Source organism: Condylura cristata, unplaced genomic scaffold (genome assembly GCF_000260355.1).
Source record: "Condylura cristata isolate star-nosed mole 26May11 unplaced genomic scaffold, ConCri1.0 scaffold00001, whole genome shotgun sequence".
NCBI classification, from domain to species: Eukaryota; Metazoa; Chordata; class Mammalia; order Eulipotyphla; family Talpidae; genus Condylura; species Condylura cristata.
In genome coordinates this window covers 62,701,895-62,720,440 of record NW_004567102.1, presented here as the reverse complement: position 1 = coordinate 62,720,440, position 18,546 = coordinate 62,701,895, and the positions used below count along the sequence as shown (strand labels likewise).

Here is an 18,546-nt window from a genome sequence, read left to right as displayed (position 1 = left end):
CTGTCTCTGGTGAAGCCTCTCACCGCCCCTGAGCCTCTGGCCTGTACCCCAGTTCTGTATGTACAAATAAATAAATAATCTTTAAAAAAAAATGCCACATTATCTATGGAACAAAATTGAAGAAACACTGGGCTAACAGGGCATAAGAGCTCTGGTCTCCATCAGACTGCATTGGGGACAGTCTGCTAAATTGCTTTAAAACTGGGGATCCAGTTTAAATACCATATCTTCGTTCCATCTCCCCCACTAATGTGAAGCACTATCATTTGTTTGAATATTCTATAACTTATAAGCAAATCAGGCACCCTGTTATTATAATTTGGACTTAAGTGGAATTATGTATGTATGAAGAGATTATTCTTTATCTGGTCATTAAAAACACTTCCTAACTTTCAACCAATGATAAGTAAGGGATAAATATTTCTGAGTTTACCTTGTTGTTAAAGATTTGATTTTAATTACTGCTGTCTTAAAAATCACATTCAAAGGTGTCCTTGGATTGGTCCACAGAAAAGGACAGACTTTTGGTTGCATACCCAAAATTTGAAATTGAGCTAATGTGGTTCCATTTGTACCTGAAACCTCCTTCTCTATACCCCCATCAATTTGTAAAGAATCACAGTGGTTTTGCCCTAGTGGGAATTATTGCTTAGCTCAGAAGCTTATCTCATTATCTTTGTCCATGTATAACATTTCACTTTTATTACACCCCCTCATTCTCCAAAGTACTGCATACTAAATGTTTATTTTTCCAAGTTCAAATCTAATTTTTTAGTAGACAGTGATGAGAATTATATGGCGTAATTCCAGCTAGGTTTAAAACCATCCAACAAAGGGTGGGGAGAAACCAGGTATGAGGATTATGAGCTCAAAGGGAGAAAAGCATCCACCAACTTCACACACCAACTTCAGCAGGATGTGGGATTTTGCCACTGACTTTTTTCCATTCTTGGTCTCACTTGTGAACATAGAAGCAGAACGAGTGGTTGGTGGTCTGAGCGTCCGGTCAATGCTGGGAATCTGTCAGGATTACAATACTCCTTTGTTGGCTGTTGTGGCAGCGATGCCAGGAGCTGAAAGGGCCACAGAAACTGAACTAGTTATGACGACTGCTGGGCCCTCCCGAATGACCAGGAGTCCTCCCCACCTCGCTGCCCAGCCACCCTGGGATGACAGCCAGGTCCCTAGGGAGACCTCCAGTCCTCCCACCAATATGCCCCAGCAAACCGGGTAATGGAAAATCTAATTCAGGAGGAGTACCCATCTCATTTAAAACTTGCAGAAAGAAAGAGGATTAACAAGACAGAAAGTAAACCAGGAAAATGCTATGGTATAATGTGTTAATCTCTCCCACTGAAATTGCATGGAGATTGTGGGGGATGGAGAGTAAAGGATTAAAAAATAAATCCAAAACAAAACAGAGAAAGAGGCTTCCCTGTGATGATCTTCAAGGGGAAAATCTGATCTGCCCAATTTAGGTCATAATGATTTTGTTTGTTTGTTTTGGTCATATCAAATCTCCCTGAGCCCCAATTTTCAGATTTAGATGCAGTTCCTAATAACAGAAAGAAGGAAACTGAAGATTATGTAGCAGGTAGGACACAAAGATTACTAAACAAACCAAAAAAATGAGTTGTTTTTAACAGCTTTCTGCAAACTCAGACTCCTGGTTTTATTTAAGAAACCCACTGCCTTTGAAAACACACAGGGTCTTTTCAATAGTGAAAGATCAAATGATGTTAATCAGGCAGTGGGGCCTAATCCTTTAATGCAGCTGTCTCTTTACATTATAAACATTCTAACTCTATAAGCTGGACCGATTTTTATCATAACTTGTCTTCTTCCTTCCTTCTCTCTCTCTCCACTCCCTCTCTTCCTCCCCCTCCCCCTCCTCCTCTTTCTCTTACTCCTCCATCTTCTCCTCTCCCTCACTTCTAGCTCTATCTCTAGCTCTACCACTCCCTCTCCTCCCCTGCCCCAGAAAATTGTAAGTTTTGCCAATCTGTACAACATATATTTTTTTAATTTTTAAAAAATATTTATTTGTTTTTGCATACAGAACTGAGGTACAGGCCAGAGGTGTGGGGTGGTGAGAGGATTCTCCGGAGACAGAGTAGGGAGGCAGAATAGGCAGACTGATGAAGTGCACTGCTGAGGGGAGCAGCGGGCGGGTCAGGAGAGGTCTGCCGCGCCATGTGGGTCACCTCTGGGGCAGGTGGGGATGGAACTCATGTGGAAAGGGGCTTTAGCTTCTTAGTGCTGTGTTTCAACCCACTACGCCACAAGGGAGGGCCAGTACAACATATATTCTTTTCCCACTTTTCAACCACCGTGAAGGCAAAACCTATGGCCTTAGAATGAAAGAAGACAAGGAAATGAGGTAATAAGCACCTCTGCCCATCACTCTGGCTGGGCCCTCCCACTTGGACTGGCCATGGAGCAGATGCTCTACTGAGCAGGCCTAGCCCAGGACACTGCATGTGGCTCAGGCCTCCCCGTTCCTCACCTCAGCTCCTCCTCAGCTATTAGTTTGGCCTCATGGATTCAGTTCCACTTACCACAGGTATGAGTTCATTGGCAGCTCCCATCAACAGCTTTTGGGGGAAGTCAACCTTTTCTTCAAGAATTCAATAACATTGTTTAAATTCTGTCATGTTTTGCCTGAAGAAGAAATGATTTGGGAGCAAGTTTGTATAATGGATGTCTTCAGATATTTGACCTTCTGTCGGATAAGACTTCTGCAGGGATACAGACCATAGAGCAGCTATTGTCTGAGTGACAGAGTTATTGAGGGGCATCTTCAGGTCACAGGCTCTCTCTCTGTTGAGATGCAGGCATGTCTGCACTAGAATGACACTGTCACCCGGGAAGTGTGCCCTACTTCTTAGGAGCATTAAGATGGGAAAAATGGAGAGACCTACAAAGTGGACTATAAATTCCAAGAGATCAGCTATATATAATTTCTTCTTTTTTTTTTAAGATTTATTTATGCATACAGAACTGGGGTACAGGCCAGAGGTGCAGGGGCAGTGAGAGAATTTACCAGAGACAGAGTGGGAAGCAGAACAGGCAGATCGTGGAAGTACACTACTGAGGGGAGCAGCGGGTGTCAGGAGAGGTCTGTCATGCCATGTGGTCACCTCTGGGGCAGGCAGGGATTGAATTCATGCAGAAGTGGCTTTAGCTTCTTAGTGCAGTGCTTCAACCCACTGAGCTACCAGGGAGGGCCCATTTTTTTCATCTTTTTATCCCTAAGTCCAAAGAGGCCTGATAGAAGGAGTTGCTCAAAAATGTTTCTTGAGATATTACTTTGTTGGTAGAAAAAAAAACTCAGGGGAGCAAATTTTGTTTTAGTAAAAGTTGGATGATCTAATAACAGCACTGCCCAAGGCTTCCATGAGAGACAGTGAGTGATCAATCTTTGGAGACTGAGTGCAACTGGGGTGCTATACAAGAGCTGGAGAGTGGAGTGGGGCTGTGAGGCTGAGAGAAGGAGCCAATTTGGCTCCAGGACAAGGAAATATCCCAGCACTTTCCACTTTGAACACAAAGAGCTTCATTCCTGGAAATGTATAAAATGATGCATCCTGTAATGTCTAAACCCTGTGTCCTGTTTTCTGGGAGTTCTGTGTTAAACATGAATCCTAGTTTATTAAATCCTAAGTTTTTAATTTTTCACTCCTATATTTTTCACTAGAGTCACATGTGATGTTGATAACTATGAGACCAGAGCTGTGACACATGTTCTTATTCTACCTACACAGCCAGACTCGGAGCTCACCTCATAGTCACACTCATTCAGAATCCAAATTTTCAAGTTAACATCAGTGTAGGCCACAAGAAAGTGCCAATATTTTTGGAAACTTTGGAAGTTTTTACAGATTTTTCTTTCCCTCTGCTCCTCCTTCCTCCTCCTGTTCTTCCTCCTTCTTCATCTCTTCCTTGTCCTCCCTGTACCCCTCTCCCCCTGTTCCTCCTCTTCCTCTCATTTTAATTCTGAATGAAGTTTATCCTACAAAAGAATGTGATCCTTTGAGTTGCTTCTTTGATATCCATGCATTGCACATTCATTTACACTGAACATCTGGGGCCCATTTAAGAGAGGAAATAAAGTGGCCTCGGTCCCAAACAGTAGGTTTGATCTTTGGGCGAAGAGCGCCATCTCTCATCCGTAAGCCTAGGTGGCCTTCTGTAAGGAAGAGTGGGAAGAAGCCACTATCAGCCAGAAGAACCAATCGGCTGTCACTAGCATTGTCTCTGGCCTGTTACCTGAGACTAGACATCATTTCTGTTTTAGGAATGGGTAGCCTGGGCACTTAAAATAAAACTTGTTGCCTATGTCAACATGTTTTCACCATCTATGAATTCACTTTGAAAGAGAATAATGGAAAATTCTTCACCTGATCAGTCTGGACCATTTAAAAATGTGGGTCTTCTAATGAATAAAACACAGCTCCAAACTTCATTCAAATTAAGACTTATTATCATTTTAGGGCTCTTCAATGCGAAGCTCTTCCTGTTACAGGTGAGGAGGCTGGAATTCAGAGGGTGCGGTGACAGCATTTACCTCCCTGTGGAAGCCTCACCCACTGACCTGCTCTCCCCTGGGCCACTCCCACTACTGGGTACCCCAGAGTTTCACAAGTGACAGAATAATGGGAAGATTGAGGCCGTATGAATACTCATGGTGAGATTAGAGGCTATCTCTGAATAGAATTCTTATCTTTACACTTTTATTAATGTGCTACTTTCAATGACAAAAATGTCCATAACGCACATTAAGTACAGAGGTTGGCTCTTAAGTACATCACTTAAATACATCATTTCCAATGTCTCTGAAATAATTCACATAAAAATTTTAAAGCATTTTAGAAACTTTTTCCTTTGTAGAGAGTTTTTTTTTTTTAAAGATTTATTTATTTATTCATACAGAACTGGGGCACAGGCCAGAGATGCGGAGGGTGAGAGGATTCAACAGGGACAGAGTGGGGAGCAGAACAGGCAGATGGACGAAGTACACTGCTGAGGGGAGCAGCGGGCGGGTCAGGAGAGGTCTGCCAAGCCTTGTGGTCACCTCCGATGCAGGCGGAGGTCGAACTCATGCAAAAGTGGCTTAAGCTTCTTAGTGCAGTGCTTTAACCCGCTGCGCCACCAGGGAGGGCCTGTAGAGAGTTTCAAGTGATTTAAAATCTATATCTGCAGATACAATTTGATGTCATATGACTTTTATTAGCAGCCTGTTCACTTTTAATAAGCTTTGGGTATACTTATATATTTACTTATATATCATACTTATATATTTACACTCTGAGTGTAAAAGGGGAAATTTCACCTCCTGACGTTATTTACTATAAAGGACGATGCTGTTATAATCAAAGACAATAAGCCAAGGAAGAGAACTTCATGTCGAGTTCAGTGTTTGCTATTCCTAAGGTCTGTGACTTAACCCAAATCACCTAAATTCTTTTGGTGGAGGAAAGTGTGCGTGTTGGTGTGGCAAGGGAGAAGTGGAACGAAAATCTAAACAGTCTTTCTCACTGGGTTGTGATTAACATCACATCTAATACTATACTCGAAACTTATAAATCGAGTTAAATTGGTATTGCAAAGGCCAGAGCTTTGCTGGTTCTCATGTAGCAGGCTGAGTGGAGATAGCGTGTTCACAGGTGTAAAACTGGGATCTCAGGCTTCCTGGTGGCACAGCGAGTTAAAGCGCAGCACTGAGAAGCTAAAGCCACTTCCTCATGAGTTCAATCCCTGCCCCGAGGTGACCCACATGGCACTGCAGACCTCTCCTTACCCACCTGCTGCTTCCCTCAGCAGTGTACCTCGTCAGTTGGCCTGTTTTGCTACCCACTCTGACTCTGGTGAATCCTCTCACCACTCCCCCTCCCCACCTCTGGCCAGTACTCCAGTTCTGTGTTCATAAATAAATAAATCTTTTTTAAGAATAAAAGAATAAAGCTGGGGTCTCTGATTTGCCAATATGGGTGGAGCCCCAGCTCCCCACTGACTAGCTGTGTGCACTGTGGTGAGTTTCTGAACCTGCCCAAGCGGACATCCTAAAGGAACATCAATTTACTACACAGTTTAGTGAGCTGTGATTAAGAACAGTGATGCCTATTTAAAGAATGTCCAGCTCATTACAGGTCTTAGTGTTAACAGATTCTGATTCTTGCTGTATGTACAACTCTATGGGGTATATAAACTGGGACAGTTAGGTCTCTAAACCCTCAAAACAATTTACTTAGGTCTCCATCCTTTTAGAAGTCTCCACTCTAGACATCACAGAGGACTTAGAGAAAATTAAAGTGTGATGAGACAAAATCATCAACAATTGTATTCCCTGAGTTTGAGGGTTAAACCCCCTCCTCCAAGTATCTTCTTTTTTATTCTGCCTCACCCATTCTTGTGTTCACAATTATGTCTCTTCCAAAACAATTCTACTCCAAGAAAAGAGTAGACTTCAGGGTGTACTTAGTAAGTGTCCCCAATAATCTCAAGCTATTTATAAACCTCATGGATTTACAAATCATACATATGGTTTTTATCCTTTCTCTACTAATGAGTTGTACTTTAATTCCTTTGTTAATTTATTTTCTTAGGCTGAACATCACAAAGATTTTTCCTGAGTATATTATTCAATTTCTATGAATAATCAAAATATTAATGCCTTAAATTTACATAAACTTAGATTTAGGTTGAGTCTCTACTACCTACTTATTGGCTGTCCATGGGAAAAATCACTTTAATTCTGTAAACCAAAGATTCTTTACTCACAAAATTGATGGCAACTGTTCAGGGTTCTGTGAGTCCTGGAAGTAACACCTGGGAAATTCTTAATACACAGCAAGCCTTCAATAAAAAGTCACTGTCAGTATTTCCCTCCTTTACATAAGATTGTTTATTCCCACATGGACATCATTATCTCTACATCTAGTCCTACTTATTGGCCCAGATTCCCAAGAACTAAAGAAAAATACAAGAAAAGAAACTGAAAATGATTAGGAAAGAATGATGAGAGCCCAAAGCTTTCACTAAACTCAAATTGGCAAGCAGCCCCATAAATATATTCCATGGCTTGAAAATGAGGGCCCCCCCCCGCCCCCCGCAGCCGGGTTCCCGCTGAGACCAATACTGAGAACACGCTGCCACCTAGTGGTCATATGCTAGTACTACAGGTAACTACTTTATAAACTGGGAAGTAATTGCCAAAGTAATCTGTTTTAGTCCATCTGGTCTATGCAGGAAGTGAGAACACAATGCTAGTTCCCATACCCTTGTTTCTCAGACATCACAAGTGGACAGTCCACGTGGCCCTGTTCAGAAGCACTCACTCTCTTGCTTGTTACTTCTCAACTAATAGTTATCTTCTTTGAGCTTACAAAATTAGCTCTCTAGCAACTATCCAGCAACTAAAATTTTATTAATCAATACAAAGCAACAAAGAATGAAAAGGTAATATTAACCTTGGTAATTTAACTGTGGCCTTGATCTCCATTCAGAATACTCTTTCCCAAACTGAAAATTATGTTAAAAAGCCTATCGTTGATTACTAAAGTTTAAGGATACAGATTCCTTCTGATAATGCATTCTGTACTTCTGGGCAAATTACTGTCCTTTGAGCACAATGATGGTAGGTGAAGAGTCCTGTAGAGCTCTACAAACATCCAGCTGAGTCCCTGTGAAAGACAAAAGGAGCACATCCAGTTATCAGTATATTATATATTCACTTGTTTATAGAATCCCTGAAGATAACCTAACGCCATTTCTAGGAGGGAAATCTAGCAGCCTACGTATTAAGCAGCCTATAACTATGAGGGAATTTTGTTTGAAATGTTAAGAGTTTTAGAGTTAAAAAGCACTTTCAAAAGGAAAGTATCCATTCCTTCTTTAATAGATAGCACTGTTTAACTCACAATTTGTGATTTTGTGTTTTTTAACCTTGACTGCTGTGTTAGGTACCATTATAGAACCTTCTGGCCCTATTACCATGGCAGGCTGTAAAACGCCTTCTACAATGTGTCATTTATTGAGGGAGAGTGGGCCTGGGAGGGAATTAGAAACATCTGAAGTAACAGTTAAGTCCATTGCAACTCCTGTCCCAGAGGCAGTTTAAAAACTCAAAGAAGAGAGAATGGAGAGAAAAAGAAAGTTGAAGAACAGATGTTGCTGCTGCTAAGACTCTGATGGTAAATGGCCTCTGAGACACGAAGGACAGTGTGATGTGCTTCCTTCCCAGTTCTCTGCCACCCACCTCACCTGGGCTGGAGGGAAGAGAGGATGGTCCCATCCTGAACAACCAGCTCTTCCTTGCTGTGTGTTTCTCCTTTCCTGTCTGATCATCAAATGTGTAGAGATGTTCCCACATGATGAGCACACTGCTGTGACCCCACTGGGTGTCCTGCACCTTAACTCAATTGTGACCTGCCTGACCTGGAGAGAGCATCAGATCACACAGTTTAAGATCTCAGTTCCACAAAATGGCCTCCTCCCCCAGACCCCCCTCACTTCAGACACAGTCAAACACCCAGTTGGTTACCTGACTTCTGACAGACTGGCTGACTGACTATAATTCAGAGGTTCCCAAGACCCTCTCCTTGGGTTCAATTAGTTTGTTTTTCACACAGCTCAGAGGAACATGTTACTTTGGGGTCTTAGATTTTTTGTAAAAGGATATAAGTCAGGAACAGCCATATATGTAAGCTACATATCATCAGAATTTTTTCCTAGTTCTCATTTAATACAACTGTCTACAGGCTAGTTAACTTGGCTACTATTCTATGGACTAATTTTTTTTTTATTTTATTTTAAAGGGAATACTATTGTTAAGTATGTACTATAGTTTCATTTCTTTTTCTGTGTCTGGAGAAGGTCTAGGCCACCAGGTCAAGATAACTTGGAAGGGTCACCTGGTAGCTGCTCCCCAAAACTGTGGCAGGCTTCAAGGTCCTCTGTGAAGTCACCTGGAACCTCTGTCCTGTTCCCCACGACATCTGCCAATGGCAGGGTCAAGCCGTAGCTTTGGTCACTCAGGAGGAGCAAAAATTCCAATCTGTTCTACACTGTGAAGATGGGGTGATAAAGCTGCTAAAGATTCTTGATAATCATGAACATTTTTCATTACTGAAGGTGATAAGCAGTGGTGAAGATTTGAGGACTTACCAGAAAACTTTGTAGGGGATTACTTACTGACTTAGTTATTATAAACAAAGTGGTGGTGTTACATTAATGCATGTAGAGCTCCTCCATGCTAGTCCAGCAGTGGGCAGGGGTGACGCTTATCTACTGGCCGTTAGGACTTGGAGCCAGTTGGGTGGTTCACTGGAAAGAAGGCGTAGCGCGTCTTTCTTAGCACTATCACCACCATCACCCTCACTGACCACAGGCATGATTTATTTGGTTGCTGCTCATTTTAGCAGAAAGCTCTCCCATAGCTAGTGAGTTCATGGTTGGTTTTGTAGAGCAAGTGGGTGTGCACGCTGAGTCTTTGCTGCACTGCCACACAGCACCAGAGGCAAAAGAGTTGCAAAATAGAACAAAGCCCGATCTCTTTCCCTTTAACAAACATTCCTTTTGTACTGTTCCTTGGCTCCCAGACTTAATATCTTACATTTATCTTCTGTGAACTGAATTGTTCTGTCTTAACCTACTTACATCAATGATCAAAGTCACCCTCTAATCCCCTCATCTTTCCAGAGGCCCTGTTAGGGCAAAGCCTGGGAGCCCTTTTGTGCTACATTACAAGGAGGATCTACTAGCAAAACTTGCTTGTTTACTTAATTTCCTCACTGTAACTGAAACATACTGTTGATATTCTGCTGATCTCATAACATGTCAACAATATAAGGAGTTTAATTATAAGCATTTCTGTAGGACAGATTGTGGCTTATGAACCTCAGCACCAGTGACATTTTGTGCTGACAATTCTTTGTTGTGGGAGGCTGTAGTGTGCTTTGTAGAAATGTTAGTATCAGCCTCGCCCTGCCCGTGCACAGGACGCCTGCCTGCGCATGCTTCTAGTCCTTTCCCCATCTCTCTCTCTCTCCACCTCCCCCCACCCCCCAACCAAACTTGTCTCCAACATTCCCGAATATTCTTTCCAGGGCAATAATCACCCTGAGTTTAAGAACCATTGCTATCAACCCACTGTTAACCTTTATATCTCTAAAGATGTAGCAGAAAGAAGCAAGGGTTCTTCCTTTGCTGTCTTAAGGCAAAAGAAGAATTTGGATTTGAAGCAGACTTGGTCTCTACTTTAGTCAGTTCCTAAAGTGCTTATGAATGTTTCCTGGCACATTTGCTCCAATGGATCATTGCTATCTCTTCTCTTGCTTAATCCTTGACATAAATAACAGTTTAGAAAATGATTTCATACATGGAACTTAATTTCCACAATGCTATTAAGTGGGTGCCAGCGGCCAGTTGGCTGGTCAGCAGCAGGATGGCATGGAAAGACCCGCCTGGTGGAAGGCAGGTAAGAATGCAATCTGGTGTCTGGTGTTTGCCAGCCCTGAGAGCTGAGGTCATCTCCTCAGCGTCAGTTTCTCATCTGAAATGTGGGATAATTCAGATCCTCAAAGGATGCTGGGAGAAGTAAAGCGAGGCAAGATATGTAACAAACTATCTCAGTGCAAATGCTCAATGGTGTGAGCTTTATTTTATTATGACTCTTAAAGCTTCACAGCAGAGCAACGTGGACCCAGCCACAGCTGCATTTTAAAGCAGCTTTCTCAACAGCAGCAGGTCCCCCCATTCTGGTTACAGACCCCTTCAAGGATCTGTTAAACAGGAACTTTCTCATAAGCAACACAGTCATGGACAGTTTTAGGATATTCCCCAATTCTCTGAAATGTATATTGAGCCCAATTGAAGAAGTCCTTCAGTGGGAGCCTTATGATTGTAACTTTTTCTTCTAATTGACTCAAGTAAATGGCACCAAATTGTTCCTCCCATTGCTTTAAACTGGCACTGTTCTGCGCAAAGAATTGGTTCCACTGAGTGATTGCTAATTCCCCTGATGGTAGAGGAAAATGTCATTGGTTGGGGGCCCTCCTTGGTGGGGTAACAGTTACAGCATAGCACTATGAAGCAACCTGCGGCATGAGTTTGATCCCCAGCCAGGGAGGTGACCCTGGCGTGGTAGACCTCTCCTGACCTGCCCTCAGCAGTGTGTTTCAGTACCTCTGACTGTTCTGCTCCCCACTCTGACTCTGGTGGGGTCAAGAGAAAACAGACTTGACAATTTCCATTCTTCAACAAAAAAACAAGGTGAAGAAAGTAGTTGGTAAAGGGGGTTCAAATATGACTAGTCCCAGTATCACTTTTCTATTGTTGCTATAACACATTACCAGGCTACTATACTTTCTAGAGGTTTAAAGGACAAATCTAATTTTCTTTTCCAACTTGGTGAAAGAGCCTGCAGTCTCAGGTTAGTGCCCTTTCAACATGTGAGCAATGGCCAGGTGAGTGCTCTCTTTGGGGTCATGACGCCCTTCTGACCCTATTTTCATATTTAAGGACCTGTATGACTACACTTGACCCATCTGGATAATTCAGGAACTCCAGTGAGTCCTTATTTTCAATTCAGCTGAATTGCAAATTTAATTCCATCTGTTTCCATTCCCCTTTGCCTTGTAATGCAAATGCCTTGTAATTCCATTCCCTTTGACTTTAGATGTAGCAGTATAACCTATTATAAACAGTGACATTAGATAAAGGGCCATATATTGCTTCCAGGGACAGGCTTTAAGAGGCAGGGTGCCACTTTTCTTTATTTCAGACCTAGCAATACACCTGGCTTCCTAAAAGAGACTAGAGAAGCATCCCATACTTGGCAAATAGTAGATGTTTAGCTTGAGAGAGAAATAAAACATTAATATGCTAATCCACTGAGATACAAAGATTGCTTATTACTACAATATAATCTAGCCTAACTTTTGCTTCCTATTGAAGTGAGGAAATAAAACAATCTGATGATAATTCTATAACCTCCATCTGTTACTAGTTAGTCACCATATATTGTTCATTCCTTCTGTTTTCTGGATGAATTCTCCACTAAGGCCGGTCTTGCATCTTGTACACTAAACTGCATCCTCCCATATCTACTTTAGGACATCATTCCAGCATTTCTCTCTTCTGTCTATTATAGAAGGAATTTGTGCCTCTCTACTAGCTCACCTCCATCAATAAATAAACACATTATAATTTCTTCTGTCTTAAAATCTCTCCCCTTGGCCCTCCCTAGTGGCGTAACGGGTTAGGACATAGCACTGCATGCTGGCCACAGCCACTTCAATATGAGTTCAATCCTCGCCCAGGAGGTGATCCACATGGCACAGCAGACCTCTCCTGACCTGTCTGCCACCCCCCTTCGCAGTGTACTTCATTGATCTGCATGTTCTGCTCCCCACTCTCTGTCTCTGGTGAATCCTCTCACCGTCCATGCACCTCTGGTCTGTACCCCTTTTCTGTATGTCTAAATAAATAAATACATCTTAAAAAAAAAAATCTCTCCCCTAGTCATGCAATACTGACTCAGTTCTCGCTGAAGCAAGAAGGGGTTCTGTTTACCCCACCACAGGTTAATCTGCTCTTGTCACGGTCACCAACTGAATTTGCTGATTCTGGTAGTCAGATCTCAATGTTCTATCAGAACATTAACTTCACATACCTTCCTTCTTGAAATATTTTTGTCAGTTGGTTTTCAGGACATAATTATCTCTTCACTTTTTCTACCTCATTGGTTGCTTCTTCTCACTCTTGGGTTGCCCCAGGGCTTAACCCTTAGACAGGACTTAAACCTTAGACATCTTTTTAATTCGTCACCCACACTTTCTTGAGAAGTGATCTCATCCAATTTCTGTGATTTTTATAACCTACCTTATATGCTGATGATACAAAATTTTTACCTTTCCCTGACTTACAGATTTACATCTCTATTAGCTATCTCAACATATCCCAATTAACCTTCCAATTCCCAGTGTTGCTCAAAGCTCCTCTTCTTGGCATTTCTCCCAAACAGACAGATAGCCCACCTGCCTCCCAGCCCCCTTCTTATTTTCTCTTGGACTAAATAGCGACCCCAACCTTCTAGTTGGTCAAGCAACTAGAGATGTGTGAAATCATCTATGATTTCTCCATATGTCACAAATTGTGTTCGTTCTACCTTCACATTGTATACAAAATTCACAACACCTCACCAGATGAACAAAAAAAAATCTACCAAAAATAATAATAATAATTTCAATTATCTCTTAATTGGTCTGCCTAGGGCCTCACTGCCCCATATGGTCAGTCTGTCCTCACTACCTTCCACCCCTGAGTCCTTCAGTATGCACCTCCACTGCAAGCCTTTAGAAATGAGTAGCAATGGTTATTGGTGGAATTAAGACAGGCAATTGGGGCACATGCTGGCCATTTATTTGGGGTAAAGGATTCTTCCTTCAGCACGGGGTTGCTTTGTTATCTCCAAATCCTTTGGCTAAGACTAGTCCCAAAGTCCTCCCAATACTTTTTTGTTGTTGTTGCTACTAATTAGTTTCTCCCGCCGTGGTATTTTCTTGTGCCTCTATTTAAATGTAATTTGCCTGCTTTATTAAAGTAGATTTCCATCTCTCTTTCCCCAATCAGATGCTGAAGGGTTTTGGTGCAGTGTGCCATAGCGCTCGGTTCTCGTCCCTCCTGCAATCCCCTTAGGTGTTCCACGGTTTTACAAATGAGTAATGAGGACCCAGCGTGCACCAAGTTCTGTGTCTGCATGGTAGGGCGCTGCCCAAGGCCAAAAGTCAGTAAGGTAGAAAACTAGACAGAAGCCGGTGGCATGAAAACCCTCAAGAGCAGGGACAAGGGAGGAAGAGGAGGAGTTAGCGGGGGCGGAGCCTCGGGCGGCGGCCTCGCGGCCTGCTGCGGCCTGACTGGAGCGTGACCCATGGCTTCAGCCTCAGCTGGGGGCGGCGGGGCCCGGAACCTGCTGCAGCTTCTGCGGCTAGTGGGGCAGTTGAAGGTGAGCGGGCGCCGGGCCGGGTCGCTGGACGCCCGGGAAGCGGGTGCTCTAGGAGCGCCAGCGCGGCCGCGGGCTGCGAGGCGATCACCGCCCTCCGCCCTCCCGGCCGCCAGCTGGGGCCGGGAACAGGCCGGAAGGCGGGAGGAGAAAGCGAGTCCGCGAACCGGCGAGGCTGGCGCGAAGGGGCGCACCCTAGGCCTGGCGCGGTCTAATCCCGAGCATCTTGTGTCGGCCCTGGCACAGTGCAGGAGGCTTTTGGACAGCAGGCGGCGCGGTTTTGCCAGACCTTGACCCGCCTCTGCCCTCAGTCCATTGGGGCTCAGGATCCCCAAAATGGGCTGGGGGGCATGGGCTTCTGAATGGTGGGATGAACAGAACCCATTGGGCCTGCAGATTTTATTGGCGTGCTGAAAATCTCATAGTAACTCCCAGAAATCGGAAACAAAACTTTGTTGTTGTTGTTGTTTAAAAAAAAGGATTTTTAGGCCCTCCCTGGTGGCGCAGCGGGTTAAAGCACAGCACTAAGAAGCTAAAGCCACTGCAGCATGAGTTCGATTCCCCGCCTGCCCCGGAGGTGACCACATGGCGTGGCAGACCTCTCCTGACCCGCCCGCTGCTCCCCTCAGCACTGTACTTAGTCGATCTGCCTGTTCTGCTCCCCACTCTGTCTCTGGTGAAGCCTCTCGCCGCCCCTGAGCCTCTGGCCTGTATCCCAGTTCTGTATGTATAAATAAATAAATCTTTAAAAAAAAAAAAGTATTTTTAGTTGTTACATCATCACGTTTCCTACCACCCACCCCAGTTTGTGATTTTTGCAGAATTTCTCTTTAAAGCAACTTATCTGTTTCATGCCGCTACTATTATTGTTTATACAAGTCTTTAGAAAAGAATTTTTTTAAAAAATACTTATTTGTTCATACAGAACTGGGGTAGAAGCCAGAGGTGCAGGGGCGGTGAAAGGATTCACCAGAGACAGAGTGGGGAGCAGAACTGGCAGATAAAACGAAGTACAGTGCTGAGGGGAGCAGCGGGTGGGTCAGCAGAGGTCTGCCACCCATGTGGTCACCTCCTGGGCAGGGTCGAACTCATGCTGAGGTGGCTGCGGCCAGCTTGCAGTGCTGTGTCCTAACCTGTGCGCCACCAAGGAGGGCCCTAGAAAAGAAACTTGTGAGGAGAAAATTTTAGTCTCACAGGGGCACATCAGGATCAGAATAAAGGAGTCAAGACTTCCTTTATGCATGATGCAGTCAGACATGCTTTTTTCTCCATTCTTCAGAATTTGGAAGTTTGTCACTTTGTCAAGTGCAAGCACTCACCACAATGTTTTCTACATATGTCTAGTGTGGATTGTTTGAAGCCCAAAATATCCTACCTTCTGTAGATATGAAAGATAAGGTACTTTACCGTTTTGTCTTTTATGTCTAAAGGTCTTGTATCTGTTACATAATCTATACATTTTTTTATGTTAGTCATACAGAATAACTTGACTGTTGAATTCTTGTATACTTCACAATATCCGGTATACTCCCCACAGCCCATTCTCTGACCTCCTTGATTTATCTGATTGCACAAGTCAATCATTTTGCTTGATTTTACATTTTTAAGTAAGTTCTGAAACCATGACCCTGCTTCTGTGTCTCCTTCCCAGGGCTTCTGTTGAAGAGCATAGCTGATAGTGAATACCACACCATGCCCGACCCCAAGGGCCTCCTTACATCCATTGTTGCTTGGGGGGCAGTGTTGGCCTCAGCATGGGCTGAGGGAAAGCTTACTCACAGTCCATCTGGAGCAGTGAGACATGTGGAGGGGCTACAGGGGAAGTAATGTGCCGATCCCAAAGAAGGGCAAGTGTATGGGGAGTATCCATGCATGGGTGAGGGGATTTGGGATGTAAGCTAGGGTGGAGGGATGGGGTCTGTTTCCCCTGTCGCTCTATTTTCCCTGCCATTCTAAGCTTCTCTCTTTCCTATTATCTGCTTGCTGTTACCAACAGATGCTGGGTTTCCAGCATGTTCCTCATACCAGGATTTTGGTAGGAGGCCCCCTGCGTGACCCTACACCTAGTTGACATGCAGGAACTCTGGGCACCAAGACAATATTCCCAAGAATACGGAGGGCAGAAGATTCCACAGCCTATCACTGTCTAGGCCTACCTCTCACCTCCTGCCCTCTTTTCCTCTGATAACCATCTGTTGTCAAAGTCTAAGGGGTTTTTGTTTGTTTTGATTTGTTTCTTTATATTCCGTCTATGAGTAAAATATATGGTGTTTGCTTTCTCCTTCTGACTTCTTTCACTTTGCTTAATCCCTACCATACACATACATGTTGTCACAAATGTCAAGATTTTATCTTTTTCTATAGCTGAGTAATATTCCATTGTGTACACACACACACCTGCTATGCAATGAAGAACACCCTTTCATGTGTCTGTCTTCTTGTGAAATGCCTGTTTAGATCCTCTGCCCATTTTCCAATCATGGTTTTGTTTTGTTGTTGAGTTGTTCATATAACCCTTTTCCTGATAACATGGCTTGCAAATATCTTTTTCTGTGTGATCCCTTTTCATTTTAGTGAGGCTTTTTTCAATGTAGACATATTTTACTTTCAAGTAGCCCATTTATTTCATTTTGCTTTTGTTTTCCCACAGTTGAAAATAGGAAATCCATAAAAGTATCACAAAGGCTAATATTGAAGATCTTACCAACTGTGTGTATTTTTTCAGCTCTTATATTCAAGTCTTTAATTCATTTTTATCTAATTATTGTATATGGTGTAAGATAGTGTCTAGTTTCATTCTTTGCATGTAGTTGTCCAGTTTACCTAGCACCATTTATTGAAGGAATTTTCCTTTCCTTGAATGTATGGTATTGGCTCTTTTATTATATGTATGGGTTTATTTCTTAGCTTTGAGCTCTTTCCATGGATCTATGCATCTGTTTTTATTCCAGAACCATACTATTTTCATTTCTGTAGCTTTGTAGTATATAGATTGAAGTTAAGGAACCTGATACCTCCTCTTTCTGTTCTTTTTTCTCAGGACTGTTTGGGAAATTGGAGATCTTTAGTCACTTTTTTTATTCTACTTCTTTGAAGAATGCCCTTGGGATTTGGATAGGGAATGAATTGAATATGTATGCTACTTTAAGTAAAACGCTCATTTTGACCATCTACTCCGTTCTATGAGTTCGGGATGTCTTTCCATTTCTTTTCTCACTTCTGCAGTTTCCTTCAGCAGTGCATTGCAGTTTTCAGTTTATAGGTCTTTCATTTCCATGGTTAAATTTATTCCTAGGTGTTTTATTCTTTTTCATGTATCATAAATGATATTGTTGTCTTAATTTCTCATTCTGCTAATTTGTTGTTTGTATATAAAAACACAACAGATTTTTGTGTATTGATTTATAACGTGCATCTTTACAATATTCATTATTTCTCGTAGTGTTTTGATGACATTGTTAGGGTTTTCTCTGAGTACTATCCCACCCACAAGAAGTGACTCTTTACTTCTTTCTGTCTGATTTGGATAATTTTTTTTTTCTTGCCAAATTGCTCTGGCAGAATTTCCAATCTACATTAATTAACAGTGGTGAGAGTGGGCATCTTTGTTTTGTGCCTGATCTCAGAGAAAAAGCCTTTTGTTTTTCCCCAAGGGATATGATATTACCAATGAGCTTGTCTTATATGACCTCTATTATGTTTAGGTTCCTTTTATACCCATTTTATTGATAATTTTTAATGACAAATGGATGCCGAATCTTATCAGATACTTTTCCTGCATCTCTTGAGATGACCGTATGATTTTAAAACTTCATTTTGTTGATGTGATGTGTCACATTGAAAGATTTGTGTGTGTTGAACTATCCTTGTATCAATAAAGTAAATTCCACCTGACAGTGTGTGATCTTAACAATGTATTGTTGAAATTGACTTGCTAGCATTTTGTTGAGGATTTTTGCATCTATGTTCATCAGAAATTTTGGCTTATAATTCTCCTTTTTCAAATATTTGTCTTCATAACTTTTTTTTCTTTTTCTTTTCACCAGAGAGTCCCACGTACTGGCTGGGTATACAGAAATGTTGAAAATCCAGAGAGCGTATCAGATCACATGTACAGGATGGCAATTATGGCTCTGGTGATCAGTGATGAGCATCTTGACAAAGACCGGTAAGCTCATATGGCTCATGTGAATGCTGATGCTTGCTGTGGGCCTCTGGTCTTTGGGTGTGTACCATTTTTCATGACCGAGACTGGTGTCAGATTTCTGTAGATTGATTTATATATCAAGAAAAATTATTTGAGGCAAACCATACAGATGGGAAGGTAAACTATGTGTTTTTATTCCTTCAGTTGTTGTAAATTATACTCTGGGTTTTCTCTTGGAAAGTAAAAGAGCCTGTTTGGTCTTGTAGAAACAGAGATGAAATAGTGGGGTTTCCTAGGCCCTGGAAATGAATATGTTTTGTCTAAAATTTGATCACTGTATTAGGATACTCTGTGCTTTTATCTAGCCCACCCTTAGGAGGTGTTTTTTTTTTTTTTT

The 18,546-nt window shown here is 42.5% G+C and overlaps 1 protein-coding gene across 2 annotated transcripts in view; it reads left to right on the top strand.

Moving 5' to 3' along the window:
- The first annotated feature begins 13,889 nt into the window (after positions 1 to 13,889).
- HDDC2 (HD domain containing 2) overlaps positions 13,890 to 18,546 on the top strand; it is a 27,187-nt gene continuing 22,530 nt past the window's right edge. The window contains exons 1-2 of one of the 2 annotated variants that reach the window (XM_004674104.2): positions 13,890 to 14,005; positions 18,049 to 18,170. In XM_004674104.2, coding sequence (XP_004674161.1) covers positions 13,931 to 14,005; positions 18,049 to 18,170 — 197 coding nt within the window. In that variant the 5' untranslated portion in view covers positions 13,890 to 13,930. Of the gene's footprint in view, positions 14,006 to 15,343; positions 15,401 to 18,048; positions 18,171 to 18,546 lie in introns of those variants that run through there. The other variant, XM_012724171.1, reaches the window with a different exon arrangement.